Source organism: Electrophorus electricus, chromosome 5, assembly GCF_013358815.1.
Source record: "Electrophorus electricus isolate fEleEle1 chromosome 5, fEleEle1.pri, whole genome shotgun sequence".
Classification (NCBI taxonomy): Eukaryota; Metazoa; Chordata; class Actinopteri; order Gymnotiformes; family Gymnotidae; genus Electrophorus; species Electrophorus electricus.
Window position 1 is genome coordinate 8,313,950 of NC_049539.1, and position 19,783 is coordinate 8,333,732.

Genomic DNA, 19,783 nt, shown 5'->3' on the forward strand with positions numbered 1-19,783 from the left:
GTTCATCTAGATGCACAGAAGATTAACCCCTGCTGTGTCAAGGTCTGCACAGCAAAGGTGAAGGAGCCCATCATAGGATACACATTACAAAGGGAGAATCTATCATGCATCAGAGCTGTCGTGTAAGGACCATTAGGCTTTTGCCAAGTAAAGCACTCATGCATCTGTAAATGGATCATCTTTAAATTCCATTTCAAAAAGACAGAATAAACACTGCGTGCGCATACAATGATAGTCATCATTGTCATTTCTTGTTTTCGGCCTTTATCAGCTTTCAGACTGAGAGCGGATTTTTCTGTATTGATCCACAACAGCCCTGGGTAAAGGAAAAAGTTATGGAGCTTAGGTAAGTCTTGTTTTTTCAAGAAGGAAATGTTTTAACAAGGAAATGTTAAACAAAACTCAAATATTTTAAAAAATTGCCTTGACAATCATGTTTTTGTGATTTTTTTCCCTCCGTTTTTAGGCTTGCTCAAAAGAACAAACTGTCACCATCCTCACCTTCCTCACCATCCTCATCCTCCCCAAGCCGTCCTGTGTCACCATGTCTGATCACCTCAACTGTTAGAGGTTAAATTCTCAAAAAATCAGCAGCCAGCGACAGCCAATAACTGGTCTCCACCTAAATTTTTGTGAATGATGCAGCGATTTTAAAAGTGTACATTTAAATGGTACATATACAATATTTACAGGGAATTTTAGGAATTAATTTATTTTATTATTGTATTCATTTCTACTGTTTCCTTGTACTTAGTGTTTATTTATTAGAACTTTCATATTTATTTATTTGATTAAATATTACTTGATCATGTACCATCTAGTAACAATTTTTTAAAATAGAAATTATTTTTGGTTATTGAAAAGTACACATTAGAAGTGGGTTTTTTGTTTTATTTTTTTTACAATTTATATTATCAAGTTTTTAATAATGTTGTGAAATTAAATGGACAATATTTTTTTTTTATCTAATCTAATTTGTCAGTGTGCAGTGCTGTATTAGTGTTCTTGTCCAGGGGAAGACAACATTATCTGGACACTAATAGACTAGGGCTGGATACACAGAATAACTGGGCCAGTTATGACTGGTTATAGAATATTCACTTTTTATATTATCCTGTGGTGTTAGGTACATAAGAGCAGTACCTAACACAGTACGAAACACAGTTGTAAAATTTTATAGTTTATAGTAAATTTGTGGGGAAAGGCTAATGAGTGTCTTAAAGAATTAGTACTTACTTTTTGCTTATTGGTGTGCTTAATGTGATTTGGCCATTTGTTCATCTAGATGCACAGAAGATTAACCCCTGCTGTGTCAAGGTCTCCACAGCAAAGGTGAAGGAGCCCATCATAGGATACACATTACAAAGGGAGAATCTACCATGCATCAGAGCTGTCGTGTAAGGACCATTAGGCTTTTGCCAAGTAAAGCACTCATGCATCTGTAAATGGATCATCTTTAAATTCCATTTCAAAAAGACAGAATAAACACTGTGTGCGCATACAATGATAGTCATCATTGTCATTTCTTGTTTTCGGCCTTTATCAGCTTTCAGACTGAGAGCGGATTTTTCTGTATTGATCCACAACAGCCCTGGGTAAAGGAAAAAGTTATGGAGCTTAGGTAAGTCTTGTTTTTTCAAGAAGGAAATGTTTTAACAAGGAAATGTTAAACAAAACTCAAATATTTTAAAAAATTGCCTTGACAATCATGTTTTTGTGATTTTTTTCCCTCCGTTTTTAGGCTTGCTCAAAAGAACAAACTGTCACCATCCTCACCTTCCTCACCATCCTCATCCTCCCCAAGCCGTCCTGTGTCACCACGTCTGATCACCTCAACTGTTAGAGGTTAAATTCTCAAACAAAAGGTCGTCAGCCAGCGACAACCAATAACTGCTCTCCACATAAATTTTTGTGAATAATAAAAGTAAAAAAAAAATAAATGCAGTGATTTAAAATGCATATGTTTAAGCTGGACACACAGGATAACTGGGCCAATTATGACTCGTCATAAAATATGAACTTTTTCGTATTATCCTGTGGTGTGAGGTACATGATGTAAGATCCACCAATCTATTCACAAACTGCATATGAAGATCTGAGTTTCATACATACTCCTCTGGGAGGTCATTTTTTCCTTCAAGATTGAGGCCTGGGAGCTTGAGAGTCTTAACTGTTAGCCTAAATGCACTCTTTTGGATGGAGATCTCAGATATTGTTCCTGAGATCTGTTGGATCCATTCTCCCAGTTTGAAGGTCACAGCCCCTAGTGCTCCAATTACCATGGAAACAACAGTTTCCTTCACCCTTCACATCTTTTCTAGCTCTTCTTTCATCCCTTGGTATTTCTCATCTTTTCATTTTTCTTGTTTCTGATCTATCACTACAGCCCTCCTCTGCTGTTTATCCACCACAACTATGTTCAGTTGGTTAGCCATTACCATCTTGTCTGTCTGTATCTGGAAGTCCCACAGGATCTTAGCATGGTTGTTGTCCACTACCTTTGGGGGCGTATGCTACTTAGACCTTGGAAATTCCAGCCTGTACTTGGCACAAACAAGTATCAGGCAGCAGACAAAGTGGTCCAAGGTGCACCATATTGACACTGTGTCTGTTCCCTGAGCTAAGCAGAAAATCAAGAAAAACATGTCTTTTTAACCTAAATAGTATTAAAGTAACTGACTCACAGTGACTGCACATTTGAACTAAAGCTAGGATTACTAAATGTTAGATCCTTAACATCTAAAGTCCTCAGAGATCATTACATCTATGGCATTTAGTGACACTTTTATCTAAAGCAACTTACAATTATGACTGAGTACAACTTGAGCAATTGCTCAGGGAGCCCAACAGTGGCAACTTGGCAGTGGTGGGGCTTCAATCAGCAACCTTGTGATTACAAATTGAGTACCTTAAAATTTACCATAAATTTAATGTAAATGAAGCGTGTCCTTCTGTCTACAACTATGTTCACCACCATCATCTAACTGGCATTGCATTTATTTATACTGACACATTAGGCTTAAACCAGAAAGCTGGTTATAATTTCGAGTCCATTGAAATTATTTTTATTAGCATAAACAATGTAGCCATTGTAGCCAATGTAGCCTCTTCCTCTAATTGGCATTTACAGGCCACCAGGACCCTATTCATAATTTATTAATGAGTTTGCAGATTCCCTCTCTAGTCTAGTCACTCAAGTAGAAGGAGCCATTATTGTTGGTGATTTCAATATTCACTTTGATAGTGCCCAAGACCCTCTGAGATCGGCTTTTTGCTCTATATTAAAATAAAGGGGTTTCACCCAATGTATAAAAACTCACACACTCTGGTGGACATACGCTTGATTTAGTACTGATATACGGTGTAGACATAGAGCCACAATTTAGTAACCTTGCCTCACTACCACACTAGATGCACACTCACATCAGCCACTGCATCTAGATTTATTGTGAATCTCCCAGAATTCTCATGTGACTGGGATGCCCTCAAACCCCGCAGAACTTGATCAAATGACTGAACACTAAGAATCAGTATTTTGCTGCACAATCAATGACGTTGCTCCACTTCATAATAAAAGAATTAGGGACAAAAAATGAGAATGATCCCATTCGCAATTTAAAACAGAACACTCAAAAGATTGAACATGGATGGTGTCTTACCAGGCTTCTTACCAGGGTTATGTCCCTTTGCTTATATTGCTTGATCTGAGGGCAGTATTTGACACTATACATCACAACATTTTACTAGACAGAATCGAAAATGTTGTTGGGATTAGGGTAATAGCCCTTTCCTGGTTTAAAGCTTATCTAGCCGAGTGCTACCAGTTTGTTAACATAAACAGAGACTTTTCGGCATACAACAAGGTTAGCAAGGATCTGTTCTATGGCTTCTGCTTTTTTCTTTTAATATGCTACCTCTAGGTGACATTATATTTATACACTGTGCTAGTTTCTACTGCTACACTGATGATGCTCAGCCAAACCAGAGGACATATATCAGCTTAGTATTACTGAGGAATGCATAAAGGACATCAAACACTGGTTGTTGAGAAACTTTCTCTCATTAATCCTGACAAAACAGAAGTACTTCTATTAAGCCCACAGACAGCTAGGGCCTCACTCTCTAGTAACTTAATAAACCTCAGTGGTCTCCCAATCACATATTTTTTAACAGTTAAAGATCTTGGAGTGATTATGGATCCCAGTCTCTCGTTTGAAGCTTATAAATAATATTCCTAAAACCATCTTTCTACACCTCAGGAACATTGCAAAGATTAGGAACACACTCTCCTCACATGATGCAGAAAAACTAGTCCATGCATTTATCACTTCAAGATTGGACTAAACATTGTCTAAACAAGCTACAGCTAGTTCAAAATGCAGCAGCCAGAGTTCTCACTAGCACTAGAAAATTTGAAAATTTGATCACATTGCTCCTATCTTACATTGGTTCCCAGTAAAATTCTGTATTGTTTATAAAATACTTCTAATGACCTACAAAGCATTGAATGGTCTTGCCCCATAGTACCTTAGCGAACTCCTAGTGCATTATGACCCACCACATCTGCTTAGATCAAAAGGTGCAAGCTCTTTACTAGTATCAAGTATAAGAAAATCTACTGCAGGGCACAGAACCTTTTCCTATAAAGTTTGCACACTTTGGAATAACCTTATTGTAAATGTTTGAGACTCAGACATAGTCTCAATATTTGAGGCTAAAAACCATCAGTCATTTTATTAACTACTTTTGATCTTATGTAAAGGTGTAGGAGGTCCATGTGCATTTAGAGTCCATGTGCATTAACTGGGATGTTATGATGCTGTCACTTCACCTCTCTTTTGTCACTCAAGTTTATTGACTGAGAGCAGCAGAGTACTGATATTCCAGGGTGCCCTCATGCCTGTGTTTCCTTCTGGCACTATAATTTAGATCTGCTGTCAAAGCTACATCTGCCGGAATCCATCTTTGCACATTTTAGTCATTTACACGCCCTCAAACCTGGACATGCCTAATAATCTATACTCTCTTTCTGCCAAAGTAAACTTACCTCTGATGTCATGTTACTGAGCCTCAACTCGTCTAAGATGCCATGGCTAATCCTCCCACCACTCCTGGGGGGCTTGGACGCAGACATGTGTAAAGCTGCTTTGTAACATCAGCTGCTGTAAAGAATACTATATAAATACATTTGACTTTGACTTGACAGATGTTTCTGTTCTATGCCCTGCTTGCTAGCATCTTGCCTCCTGCTGTTATGTGCTGGATTGTCTCTTTGCACAGACGCATCTTTGCACAGCCTGCATCTGGGGTCCTGCTTGGTGTAGTAGGTCCCAGCCGCTACTGATATCATATTCAGAGCTTGTTCCTGTGCTGCCATGATTAGTGCCTCTGTGTCTTTCAACCCAGCCTTTTCTATCCTCCTATTTTCCATCCTCCTCAGGTTTCTGCTGTCTGCGGTACTCAATAAGCACTTCATCACTTGAGGCCATCATTCTGGTGTATTTCTGGATCTTGTTTCATCCTGGATAGTGGCTCTGATGCTCACTAGTCCTTGGACCCCATCCTTCCACTTAGTGTACAGTCTCAGAGTGCTGGATTTGCAAAGAAACCCTCCATGCATTGCGAGTTTCCTTGTCTTGACAAAATTTTGGTGTGCACTCTGTTTTTCCCAAGAACTGCATATTATTTAAATATATTACACCACTGAATTTGGTACAGGAGGTCGGGGGTTTACATCCCATCCAGGGCGTCTCCAGCATGGTCCCTTAGGCAAGACCCTTAATGCTGCCCGCCTACCTCATTAACAATGACAGTTTGCAATAAGAGAGTAATACCGGCTTGGATGATGCCTGGATCAACACAGACTGTGTCAGATGTTGGGGGGACCAGGGCAATCTGAGGTAAAGTGGGCTACTGGGACAAATACAAGACACTCGTGGATGAGAGTTAAGAATAGAGGTCTGTTGGAGTGCTACTACACAAGCAATCCCAGTATGAGTGGGTATATGCAGAGGATGTGGGAACAATGGATGCTTCGAAACCCAAAATCTAGACTAACAACTAGTAGCTCAGTGTTCCAATACCTGCATGTAACAACTGTTATCACAACTTCAGAATGATGAGGAACAGCACATATGCTACGGCAAGGGTGAGCCAGGACAACAGGTCAGAAGGGAGAGATCATCATCCCCACACCCCTAACTTGAGATCCAAGACCCAATAAGTCTATGCACCAAACTCAAGCTGCTCACCTGAAATTGAAAATCATGGCTAAGATGGACAAACTTTCAAGCGGTGGCAGACTACAAAGTCCAAGTGATACGCTTGAAAGGCTGCTGTTAAAGACGTTTTTCATGTTCATGCTGACTGTCGTATGTGAGTGCCATTGTGTTTATCATTCGTGTTTGTCTAATAAATGTCTGTCTTTATTGAACGAGGTTTGTGTGTCCTGCTCCTGGCCCTGTGGTACTTGGGTACAATACATTGCTGGATGTTTGATGTTTTCCAAGGATTAACATGAATTATTTACAAAGATGAAATTAGCATGGCTTACTTTCAGGAAATAAAACAGTAGTGAATTTACGGAAGCAACATCACAGCAAAGAACATGAGAAACAGTGCACGTACTACCTAGTGGTTCTAACAGTTAATAACACAACCTTACAATTAAAAAACCCCATAAATAACTCATCTTATTTATCTAACCTAGCTTGCTGACATTACATATCATAGTTTGCTATCTTAGTTGCTAAGATATGTTTGCGATGAAGAAATTATGAGTTTCATTCCAGAACGCAATTGATGGAGATGAAGGCACATGTTTACTGATTATGGATGATCATAGATCACTAGCTAATGTATAAGAATGTATAATAATTAATAATACCAGGGGCATAATACTAACTACAACACACAGAATGAAAACCATAAACTATATATTAGAGTTGAAAAAAACTAATTAGAATTCTATAACAAAAAGTATTGGTAACACCTTTATCAACAGAGGACTCATCCTAAATCATTCATTTTAATGCCACAGGCCACACGTCTGTAAGAGTTATGGCGCTTCACTACATGATATACTTTGCAGAGTTCAGCAGCAGATATTTTGTCATTAAGCTGTGACAGAGGAGCAATAAAAACAATGCCAGTGATCCTGTACCTGCTGTCTTCCCATTGTGCTTTGTTTATCTGTATCAGCATGCCATTCAATAGCGCCTTTTCTTTTGCTGCTAATGTCTACGTCACATTAGCATACTGTACAGAAAGCATGCTCAGAAAGCACCTTTTATGCTCTTCGAAAACGAAAGGGTGCTGTGCTGACCATGCAGAACTGTAAGACTTTTTTTCTTTTTAGCATTTTCACAGTGTTGCGCTATGAGCTCTTCCTAACTGACTAGCTTTTAGAGGGCGGGATGGACATTCTGCATGCTACGATGCCACTGTTAAACAATTAAATACAAGGTGTTTCTTTTTACTTGTAGGTGAGAATGACAAATAAACTTTTCATTTTTGATTGATATTATCTAGTTCACTCCAAAAGGAGGAATATTAGACGTCCATCCTGGCTTTGTACCAGATGGAGGACTGGCAGCTGAAAAAATGACCGTCCATCCTAAAGCCGGATGTCTGGCCACCCTATCCCAAGATGGCCGACATGGGAGCTGCTTAAGAAAATTCACAATGGGAATCAATGGTGATGTACAGTCCATAGTATGTACAGTCTATGTTCTATATCTTTACATTTATACTATGTTAAATAATATCAGGAAAATGTCAGACGCTACGAGAAAAGTAGTTAATGGCACGTCTATCTCCATCTCGCATATCGGATCCAAAGGAAGCTTTAAGGTAGCAGGCTAACCTCAATCCCTTTACCAGCCCCAACTCCTATTCTACATCTGAGACTCAAATATTAGAGAGATATTATATTTATATATATATATATATATATATATATATATATATATATATATATATATATATATATATATATATATATATATATACACAATATTATGCAGGTATACCAAAGATTAAAAACTTTTTGTCAGCTTTAGAGGTGAAAAGCTGTTGGCTCTGCACCAATCCAAAATACCCCTTATTTTTTTTGCCTTGATTTTTAGGAATGCACAATATACCCAAAAAAATGCCCAAATGTTGAACCTCCATCTCATTACATCTACAGCTAATTATGATTTTTTCAGACCTGGATGTAAAATCAGTCAAATCAGTCACTTGACGTATCTGTCACGGTACGGCCCCTCCTCCCAGATGTCTCTGTATGTGTGTTTGTTTGTTTGTGTGTGTGTGTGTGTTTGTCATTATCGTAAGTGTATATAAGTCTTGTTTAGTCGTGGATGTTTGTCAGTGTTTAACCTTCCGTTAGCCTGTGTGCTACGTTGTTGTATGTTGTGTGCTAATAAATGTCACTGTGCTCCTCTTGCATCCTGCCTAGCCTTCCAGCATTACAGTATCTTATGTTACTGAACAATCTGTGCAGAGTTGCGAGTTAATTGACCATAAAATCAAATATACACCCATTTACTTACCTTTTTAAAATAAAAAGTACAATTTCACTGTTTAGTTATTCCAGTGACTTCAAAAAGAAGACTTTAAGATTAAATTGTTATAAAAGCATGTTGTACAAATTACTTTTAAAAATATTCTTGCTGTTGATTACCTGTTGGTGATTGAAGAGTAAATCTGATTTAACTTGATGCAGTGCTGTAACAGGGCTCTTGTTTTTGGAGAGAGCAGCATTATCCAAACAAAACTACACTAAAAATAATGTATGTTCGCATAATGCATGTGCAAGTAAATGCCAATGCCAATGCCAATCATGTTAGCACCAGATTCATCTACACAAAAATGTTTTTAAATGATTGCCTTCAGAATGGCCAAATTAATGTTGAGAAAAGAAATTTAAAAATGTGAATAGTTGACAAAATTGCAATAGTGAGGGCTTGTGTGACCACACTGTCAGTATTCCTATCCTAAATGTTTAATTAGCTGTCATTTAGGTTACACTGAAGATTCCCAAAAGAATACCTGATGTGACAGAAAATGTTAAAAACCACTACCCATATCTAGAAGCATAAAAAAAAAGCATAAAAATCAAGTCAATCAAAGTACAAACCTTTCAAAAGGGAAGGTGTGCAACTCAAAAATATGCCTTCCTGCATTACACAGAAGTCCTACTGGTCCCCCGTAATAGGAAGGCAGCGGCAATAGGAAGGCCTGGCGTTTTCTCATTAGCTTCACTATGTTACTGGACACCTAGTTTACATGTTGGTTTTTCACAATTACCAAGCTCCTGCATGTTGACTGCTTGTTTTTGCTGAATGTGCTGATGGGGGCTCAGTGTGGGTTCAAGGTGTGAGCCCTTTTACGGTAATGTGGTGTGACACAGTGACATGATGCGATGCAAGGCTGTCAAGTTTTGTGACGCACTTCTTATTTTGCAAGCTAATCAAGCTGGGCAATAAAAAGTGGAGGATTCTCACAACCAAAGAAATCCAACTCTAACCGTGACACCTAGATTTCAGACCTGATCTCCCCAGAGAAGCATGTTGTGCTGGAATAAAAAGTTATGCACTTTGGCTGTGCTGCTGGCTATTTGTGGATGCATTGGCATTGCGTCTGGCAACTGTAAGTATATTCCAACACATCAGTGGAACATCTCTGAAGATACTAAAAAGGCAATATTTGTGAATTCACATAAATCAAGAAAGCCATGTGTAGCGTATACTGTCCGTGAACAAAATGTAATGGAATTGTGAATTTAAAGTAAAATGTGGTATTCAGTATTTATTCAGTGAACATTTGTGTCTCATGGGGATTTTGAAAGTAGTTATTCTCCTGGTTTGTGCATGTGCTGTATTGATAACATGTCTTGTTTGCGTTGTGACCAAACCAGCGGTGGGTTTTACATGCTTAAATTGTTTGGCTTTAGTCAGTGTGAAGGACCTTAATATCCACGCAAAACTATCCATGATACCTGTAATGGACCAGAAACTGTTGAGCTTTTTTTTGCATGCCTATCTTCACAGTTACTATACTGTTACCTTTTATGGCATATTACTCTCATTTTAATGACACATTAGGAAAGTAACATTATCTGTCTCTCTCCCACTCTCTCTCTCTCTTTCTCTCTTTCTCTTTCTCTTTCTTTCTTTCTTTCTTTCTTTTTCCTTCCAGTACGTAGACCAGCTAAAGTTGGTCTTGTATGCTGTAAAGCAGTCTCCAAAGCAATGATCCCATCTGGAATAAAACTCATTGGATACAAGCACCAGAATGCCCTGTCACCTTGTGTCCAAGCTGTCCTGTACATTCTCTTAACATTATGCATCATTTACTACTCCTCAGAAAACTTTCTAAAAGACCACAGAAAAATAAAGAACTCATTTTGATATCATTTGTCTTTATAGATTTTTCTCTGAGACTGAAAAATACTGCTCCGACCCTACTGCACGCTGGATTCCAAGGAAAATGAAAGGTAGTGCACTAACTTCAATCTCTACACCATCTTCAACTGCTACGCTAGATCCTGTCTAGGCACAGCTGAGTCTGAAAATACTTTTGGTGGTGATGTCAGTGCTCACCCTCATGGGTGTAATATGTACTCATCACTGATAACGTTGAACTGATGCTGAAAACCTGACATTGTAATAATGAATCAAAATACATTAGCCACATTGGAAATTTGTCAAATGAATCAAACATTTCAATCACGACATATGCAGTACCAGTAAAAGGTTTGGACACACTTGAGTGAATTTATGCTTTTCATTGTCCTGATGGTAAAACATCATAAATTTGCTGCTTCATGAAACTGGTTAAGAGTGGGTTAACACAGAGTGGGCAAGGCTGTCATCAGGTGGCAACTTTGAAGCATCTAAAGTCTAAAGCAGTCAATATTTTTTATAAATATATACATAATATAGTAAGCTTGGAAAATATATACAAAATAAGCATTCAGATACTAATCTGATGTATCTTACAGGTCTCAAAGAGATAAAGGACTGAAAATGCAAAACAAGTCCAAAAGGATGTGACAAATTATTTTATTCTTCTTTCAATTATGATACTTTTTACATATTTTATGGAGTAAAACATATTCATTCAAACTAATACTTTAGCATGTTAGTATGTATGTTATGGTAATTCTTATAGTGTGAATTATTATAAGTACAAAATTTTTACTTCAGTGTCAGAGTCATGTTTATTATGACTGTAAGCAGTGTTGTCCTTAAGCAATAAAGCAGCATTACCTTTCAAAAAATGAGTGTAATATAATTTCTCATTTCCCTTCCACCATATTACTGGGTGTAGAGGAGGAGTGTTTCCATGATGCTCTGAATCACTTCTGAGAAATGCTAATTTGGTTTTGTCTTTACTTTAAGATTTATAGAATATTTCGAGTTTATACCGATTGATACATGTATAGTAGCATCAAAGAGTTTCACCTCTAAGACCAGGTACAGTTCTTCTCCACTGTAGACACTGTAGACATAAATTAGATTTTTCTTTTGTGTTCTATTCTAAATGAGGGCCCAGGCATTTATTTTTGTTTTATGACTACAATTTACAATGGTTTGAGTCCCCTTAGACTGATTACTAGCTACGTTATATGTATGCAAAATGATAGTCAAGGTTTCAGAGGGGGAAAAAGAATTCAATAATACTAAATAATTCTGTAAGGTTTTTTTTTTAATTACCCCTTTCAGATCCAAATTATCTTCTAGTGATGGGAAAAATAAAATAATCTCTTTTTTTGTCTATAATGCACTCTAAAACAAGGCTCAGTTATATATTTTAAAACATTTCTTTAAATGTCCATTGCAGTGGACTGTCGGTCTTAACAGTTGTGAAGTAGTGCTATAACAGCTGAATTTTTAATGTTTCTTTTTGGAACATAATCTGGGACCTGTCACGGAATGCTCGCCTCAAATGATTGTATTATTAATAATACTCATATAGTCAGCACTCATATAGTCTGCAAGATATTGATTGGACTCATGGATAAAACATGAACATGAACTTTTCAGCCTTAGGCCTGGCATGTTCATGACATTCCAACCACCAGCTCACCTACACCTGTAAAAACAGGTATGTATGTCTTACAGATTGGTCTGCACAACCGGTTAAAGGGTGGAATCATAAGAAAAACCCTACCAAAAAATAATAGGGTCCCAGCACCTTCAGTATTTAGACTCCTAAATATCTATCTAAAGTAAGCTGACACATTATGGCTGACACAAATGACATCAATTGGGGAGGAGCTTGGCACCTGACGGCCTCTAGGTTCTGTGACGCTCTTGGAAAGGGTGGGATAATGATGGGTGTATTCAGTTGGTTTTGCATTACATCTCATTTATGTCTTTAGACAAGAGCAAAATGGAGCTTAAAGAAGTCACCTAAAACTCCAACTATAGTATTCTTAATTGTTTTCCATTCCACATTTGAGACTACAATCAAATGTGCTATTCACCTGCAAACATTACATCAAAATATAGAGATCACACTCCAATCAGAGTTAAGTCAATTTCTGAGTCAGCTATTTCCCTTTGACAAGGACATTTTCACATAAGTCAGGTCCACGCATTTTAATATGGTTTGAGTATGCACTTTACACATGTAAAGATGTAATGGAATAAACAGTGCAGAAGTCACCCTGTGTGGGGGAGGACCTAGGACTAACTGAAGAGAATAAACAGCAAAAATGCTCACGATTAATCAACAACTTAGATCAGTGATAGACCTAATTTACATGAGCACAACAGAATGTGTCACAGTGCATCATATTTGACAAAGACGTTTGCAATGCATTCCAAACTATTAAGCTAATAAGGGAACAAATGCATGCATCACCATGACTTCACTGTTCCAGATAGAATATAAAGGCAGGTTGTTGAAATGACTGCAGTATTAGAGAAGAATAGTAGCATTCCTGCAGTCTCTAGAATGCCAGGACTAATCACCAACATGCATCAACTTGTTTATTTGAGAAGTGGTGTAGTGCAAGTATCGTGAAAACATTCGACTGGCCAAAATAGCTGATGTTACTTGAAGAGATTAAAAATTGTCTCCCAGAAACAGTTGTTTACTTGAATGAACAGAAAGCGAGCACGGTGACTTCTGCTGCTACTATGCTGGATGAAGTTGTTCTAACTCACAAAACTGAGTTTGCTCCGTGTACCTGTGAGACTACAAATCTGCCTTGTCCTAGTCCCCACAAAACCCTGAAACCACCACGAGCACCTGTTTCCTCTCCCATGGTGCAAACAAGGGAGTGTTTTTATTGTCATGAAAAAGGCCATCTTGTTCGGCCCTACAGCGCAAAGCAGCAAGAGCAGCTAAAAAAATTAATGCGATGAGTGTTCTACCCTCAGACACAATTGAATGTGTAGAACCTGCTTTTCAGCCCTTTATTTTCCAAGGCTCTGTCTCTCTAACTGATGAGGATAAGGGACGATGGCCAATCACGGGATTAAGGGATACTGGTGCTGCTGTATCCCTGATACTGGGAAGTGTGTTGCCATTGTCATCAGACACACACAGTGGTAATGATTTGTTGGTGCAGTGTGTAGGACTAAGTATTATGAGGCTCCCTGTACATAATCTGTACCTATGCTCAAGTGTGTATTCAGGGCCAGCTAAAGTGGCAGTACAATCTGAACTGCCCATCCGTGGTGTAACGTTAATTTTAGGTAAATTACATAGCTGGTGGTATGGTGTTCCCTGTGCCTGAGGTAATAGAGAATCCTGTGGAGCTTAGTGAGTCTGCACAAGAGGCATTAGGCACATTTCCTACTTGTGTTTTGACCTGTGCTCAGGCACGGAAACTCTGTGATGTGGTTCCCCTGAAAGGAACATTCATGTGCGATGTGCCAGTAGGTCATGATGCACTTGTGTTTGCAGCACCCAAAGAAAGTTCTGCGCATTGTTCCTGATTCTGAGATGCCAGATCTCATATCACAAAAGGAGCTGGCTGTGGCTCAGCGAGCCAACAGCACCCTTTTACATTGCTTCACCCTCGCAGATAAACAAGGAGAAAAAGCTACAGGATATGCTAGTGAGTATTACATTGAAAATGAAGTTTTAATGCGAAAATGGTCTTCGACTGAGCATAGTGAAGAGTGGAACACAGTGCCGGAAATAGTGATACCAACTAAATACCATGCCCATATTTTGTTTTCAGCACATGATCACCCATTGTCAGGTTATCTGGGTGTGTGAAAGACCACACGGGAGATTTTGAGACATTTATTTTGGCCGTCAATATGAAAAGACTTGGTGAACTACTGTTGGTCTTGTCATACATGCCAACTGGTTGGGAAACCAAACTAGGTTATTCCCCTTGCACCTTTGGTTCCAATTCCTGTGGTGAGTAAACTCTTTGCACGAGTTCTCATAGATTGTGTAGGTCCCCTGCCAAAAACACGGGCAGGGCATCGTTACTTGTTGACTTTAATGTGCACCACCACTAGGTACCCAGAAGCGATCCCCCTTCATTCACTTAAATCTAAAGTTGTGATTAAAGCATTGATTAAGTTCTGTACAACCTTTGGCCTACCTAAATGTATCCAATCTGACAGAGGGACTAATTTCACCTCAAACCTATTTGCCCAAGTAACACATGAGTTAAATATCCAACACCACTTCTGCAGTGCATATCACCTCGAGTCTCAGGGTGCATTGGAAAGGTTCCATCAGACTTTTAAAAAATATGCTGAGGTCTTACTGGGCTGAGTATGATAAAGATTGGGATGGTGTTCCTCTGCTCCTTTTTGCTATCCGTGACACAGTGCAAGACTCTTTGGGATTCAGCCTTAATGCATTACTTTTTGGACGCACAGTGCATGGTCCATTGAAGGTTTTATATGACCAAGGGTTGTCATCCAGTCCCCAAAATAGTGTCCCCCTTTGGGATTTCACTGCCAAATTACATAATTGATTGCACTTTGTTAGACAACTAGCCAAACGAAATCTTAATGACTCTCAGGCAGCTATGAAGGCAATTTATGACCAAAAAGCTGTTGGCCATCATTTGAGATTGGTGAAAAGGTATTAGCCCTTTTGCCTATGTTAAGTGCACGCTTTGCAGGTCCCTATGTGATAGAGAAAAGATTGTCCCCTACCAATTATGTTTTGGCTACCCCTGATCGTAGACAAAAGACGCGTATGTGTCATATCAATTTGCTAAAGCACTATGTGGACCGAGATGTCGTTTCCTCGTCATCATAAATCCCTCGTACCCTGGCTACGGTTACGGTTGCTGCTGAGTATTCCCCTGAGCAAGATGGGTTACACCTGGCTCGCGACTGTCTACCATGTGCACATCTACCCAACTCAGAAGCCCTATGATGTCTCCCAGAGAAGCTGTCATCTTTGTCTGGCTATTCATACCATTAATCATTTCTATGGTTGTAGTACTCAAAACCCTATGTTACATCCTCCCAGCCTAGACAGGGTCATAACATAATCAGGGGCTTTTCTGGGATAATAGTCGAAAAATAGTCATATTCTGGCATTAGTCACTATGAAATGTTTCATGCCTAGATTATCCCAGTAGTATCAGCATTTTCATAGGAGAAAATGCTGATTTCTCTTTCCTGTTATGTAACAGAAGGGTAAACCATGTGTGAACATGACCAAACAAAAATGAAATGGGAACTAAAGGAGCACACAGCCTAGTGAATGAGAGTCAGAAACCTTCAGCACTTCCATTCATTGGTCTGACCAAAGCTCTCATTCATACCTTCCACCAGTCACCCCAACATCGGAACACAGAAAACGGACAAGATTCCATTCCTTATGCAGCACAGTGGGAAGGACCTAAATTTAAACCAAATAGAAATCCTTCAGTTTGCATCACTTTATACTCAACAAATGTCTGTAACTTGAGTAGAATTTTGCCTTTCATCATGAAATTCTATCACTCAAATAGATTTTTTTCTTCTACCAATCACCAAAATAAATGTACTTGATATTTTCCAGTAAAACAAGATAATTTTAGTCATATTAATAACAATTAAAACAAGCCAACTCATGAAAAGTACTATAGTTACAGACAGCCAAGGTCAGGGCGAGGTCAGGTATAATTCATGTGCCCCTTCCCAAAAACATTGAGTAATTCATCTTATCTGGTAGTGTGACTATCTCTGGAATGCAATAAAAATAATGTGATTTCTGTGATCTGACGTGGAGATCTTATCTGTTTCACACTCAGGCCTTCTACTAGAGGCCTGACACTTTGAGGGTGTTTTTGTAGGATTGCACTCTTCAGTACTCAGGTCACTTTTGTCATTCCTGAGTATCTCCTCTAGCTAAGGGGTCACAACCTTGGTGTTAACCTTTCATAAGGTATTTCCCTCATTTCTCATACTCCTTCCTTTAGATGTTTCCATTGTTTAGGAATCAATGATCTATGCACATCTATGACAACTAATGTTTTCAGAATTGTATATACTATCACTACATCTGTTCTGATTTGTTTGGCATTTTTATAATGTATGTGTATGTACACAGGATGTATACAGGTGTATATAAACATTACATATATATATATATATATCAGGGAAAACTACTTGCCCTATTGCCCCACAAGTGATTAAATTCCTTGCTTCAGGGAATTATATAGAACCAATTGTATCATAAAATTGCACTGCAATTGGACTTCATTTCCTAGCTATTCCTACATTACTAAAAGACTCTAAGCTTCAAGTAAAGCACCACGAACGATGAACTCATTTCTACCCGAAACTCAGAAAAGCCAAATATGGTAACGGAACCGAAAATCAAAAGAGTGCAGCACAAATACTTGCTATTATGAAAGAGTGGACACTGCCCTCGCAATTTGACTTCCTCATTTTCTGCTGCTATTTAAGATGTTGGTTTGGCCATCATTAGTCAGTCGCTCATTCTGACACAAGAGAGACCAGCAGAGAAAATGCACACCAACACAGCAGTGATGAGAAGCCTGGCCATCATCGTAATCATTGCTTTTACCGCCTGGACCATAACGGGTAGGCTGCACCAATTGGTTTCACAGTCATTTCGCCTCAGTTGTAAAATTTTATAGTTTATAGTAAATTTGTGGAAAAGGCTAATGAGTGTCTTCAAGAATTAGTATTTACTTTTTGCTTATTGGTGTGCTTAATGTGATTTGGCCATTTGTTCATCTAGATGCACAGAAGATTAACCCCTGCTGTGTCAAGGTCTCCACAGCAAAGGTGAAGGAGCCCATCATAGGATACACATTACAAAGGGAGAATCTACCATGCATCAGAGCTGTCGTGTAAGGACCATTAGGCTTTTGCCAAGTAAAGCACTCATGCATCTGTAAATGGATCATCTTTAAATTCCATTTCAAAAAGACAGAATAAACACTGTGTGCGCATACAATGATAGTCATCATTGTCATTTCTTGTTTTCGGCCTTTATCAGCTTTCAGACTGAGAGCGGATTTTTCTGTATTGATCCACAACAGCCCTGGGTAAAGGAAAAAGTTATGCAGCTTAGGTAAGTTTTGTTCTTTCAAGAAGGAAATGTTTTAACAAGGAAATGTTAAACAAAACTGAAATATTTTAAAAATTGCCTTGACAATCATGTTTTTGTGATTTTTTTCCCTCCGTTTTTAGGCTTGCTCAAAAGAACAAACTGTCACCATCCTCACCTTCCTCACCATCCTCATCCTCCCCAAGCCGTCCTGTGTCACCACGTCTGATCACCTCAACTGTTAGAGGTTAAATTCTCAAAAAATCAGCAGCCAGCGACAGCCAATAACTGGTCTCCACCTAAATTTTTGTGAATGATGCAGCGATTTTAAAAGTGTACATTTAAATGGTACATATACAATATTTACAGGGAATTTTAGGAATTAATTTATTTTATTATTGTATTTATTTCTACTGTTTCCTTGTACTTAGTATTTATTTATTAGAATTTTCATATTTATTTATTTGATTGAATATTACTTGATCATGTACCATCTAGTAACCATTTTTTAAAATAGAAATTATTTTTGGTTATTGAAAATACACATTAGAAGTGGGTTTTTTTGTTTTATTTTTTTTACAATTTATATTGTCAAGTTTTTAATAATGTTGTGAAATTAAATGGACAATATTTCTTTTTAAATCTAATCTAATTTGTCAGTGTGCAGTGCTGTATTAGTGTTCTTGTCCAGGGGAAGACAACATTATCTGGACACTAATAGACTAGGGCTGGATACACAGAATAACTGGGCCAGTTATGACTGGTTATAGAATATGAACTTTTTATATTATCCTGTGGTGTTAGGTACATAAGGGCAGTAGCGGATATAGACCATTTGAACTTGGGGGGCCAGGCTGGGGCCAAAAAATTATTAGTGAATTAGTACGGGATTTTATGTGAAATGGGTAAAAAGGAAATTCAGTTCTTTCATTTCCCATCTGTTACACCTGCATTAAACTATTAAGCCACTGCTTCCTGTAAATCATTTTAGCACTAGATTCTTCTGAACAAAAATGTTTTAGATTGACTGTCCACATTAATTCTAATAATGAGAAAAGTTTATCTGACAAAATTGCTATACAGCAAGTGCTTGTGTGACCATACTGTTAGCATTCCTATCCTAAAAGCTTAATTAGCTTTCATTTAGAGTGCATTCGAGATTCCCACAAGAATACCCGATGTCACTGAAAATGCTAAACACCAGAACACATATCTAATTATCTTCATCTGTCCGCTTAGAAGCCAAAACAAAATTCAGATCAAAAATTTCAAGCATAAGCCATTCGGAAGGGTATGTGTGCTATTCAAAAAGTTGCCTTCCTGCATTACACAGAAGTCTTATTTCTGCTCGGTGATGCTGGCCCCCTGTAGGACTTTCTTATAGGTTTCAAGTAATGGGAAGGCCTGGTGGTTTCTCATTAGCTTCAGTATGTTACTGGACACCTAGTTTACATGTTGTTTTTTCACAATTACCAAGCTACAGCATGTTGGCTGCTTGTTTTTGCTGAATGTGCTGGTGGGGGCTCAGTGGGGGTTCGAGGTGTGAGCTCTTTTTCGGTAATGTGGTGTGACACAGTGACATGATGCGATGCACTGCCTTAAATGCAAAGCTGTCAGGTGACACACTTCTTATTTTGCAACCCGATCAAGCTGGGCAATAAAAAGTGAAGCATCCTCACAATCAACTATCTCCGACTCTGACTGTGACACCTGGAGTCCACACCTGATCTCCCAAGAGAAGCATGCTGTGCTGGAATAAAAAAATATGTACTTTGGCTGTGCTGCTGGCCATTTTTGGATGCATTGGCATTGTGTCTGCCAACTGTAAGTATATGCCAACACATCAGTGAAACATTTCTGAAGACATTAGGGATTCTGAAGACATTAGAGACACTTTGACACTTGTTACTGCCCTTTATAACATTTTACTTTCATTATTATGCAATGGCACATTTGGAGAGTCACACTCTTTCTTTCTTTCTTTCTTTCTTTCTTTTTCCTTCCAGTGCGTAGACCAGCTAAAGTTGGTCTTGTATGCTGTAAAGCAGTCGCCAAAGCAATGATCCCATCTGGAATAAAACTCATTGGATACAAGCACCAGAATGCCCTGTCACCTTGTGTCCAAGCTGTCCTGTACATTCTCTTAACATTATGCATCATTTACTACTCCTCAGAACATTTTCTAAAAGACCACAGAAAAATAAAGAACTCATTTTGATATCATTTATCTTTATAGATTTTTCTCTGAGACTGAAAAATACTGCTCCGACCCTACTGCACG

At 38.4% G+C, this 19,783-nt stretch overlaps 2 protein-coding genes across 2 annotated transcripts in view; both read left to right on the forward strand.

Annotated features, from left to right (window-relative positions):
* Positions 1-1,957, forward strand: part of LOC118241419 — a 27,850-nt gene extending 25,893 nt beyond the window's left edge. The window contains exon 8 of the mRNA XM_035526286.1: positions 1,846-1,957. Coding sequence (XP_035382179.1) covers positions 1,846-1,850 — 5 coding nt within the window. The 3' untranslated portion in view covers positions 1,851-1,957. The remainder of the gene's footprint in view (positions 1-1,845) is intronic.
* LOC118241418 overlaps positions 1-17,893 on the forward strand; it is an 18,168-nt gene extending 275 nt beyond the window's left edge. Inside the window, exons 2-10 of the mRNA XM_035526285.1 lie at positions 11-122; positions 272-346; positions 467-570; positions 1,286-1,397; positions 1,547-1,621; positions 1,742-1,845; positions 17,191-17,302; positions 17,452-17,526; positions 17,646-17,893. Coding sequence (XP_035382178.1) covers positions 11-122; positions 272-346; positions 467-570; positions 1,286-1,397; positions 1,547-1,621; positions 1,742-1,845; positions 17,191-17,302; positions 17,452-17,526; positions 17,646-17,754 — 878 coding nt within the window. The 3' untranslated portion in view covers positions 17,755-17,893. The remainder of the gene's footprint in view (positions 1-10; positions 123-271; positions 347-466; positions 571-1,285; positions 1,398-1,546; positions 1,622-1,741; positions 1,846-17,190; positions 17,303-17,451; positions 17,527-17,645) is intronic.
* The last annotated feature ends 1,890 nt before the right edge of the window (positions 17,894-19,783 follow it).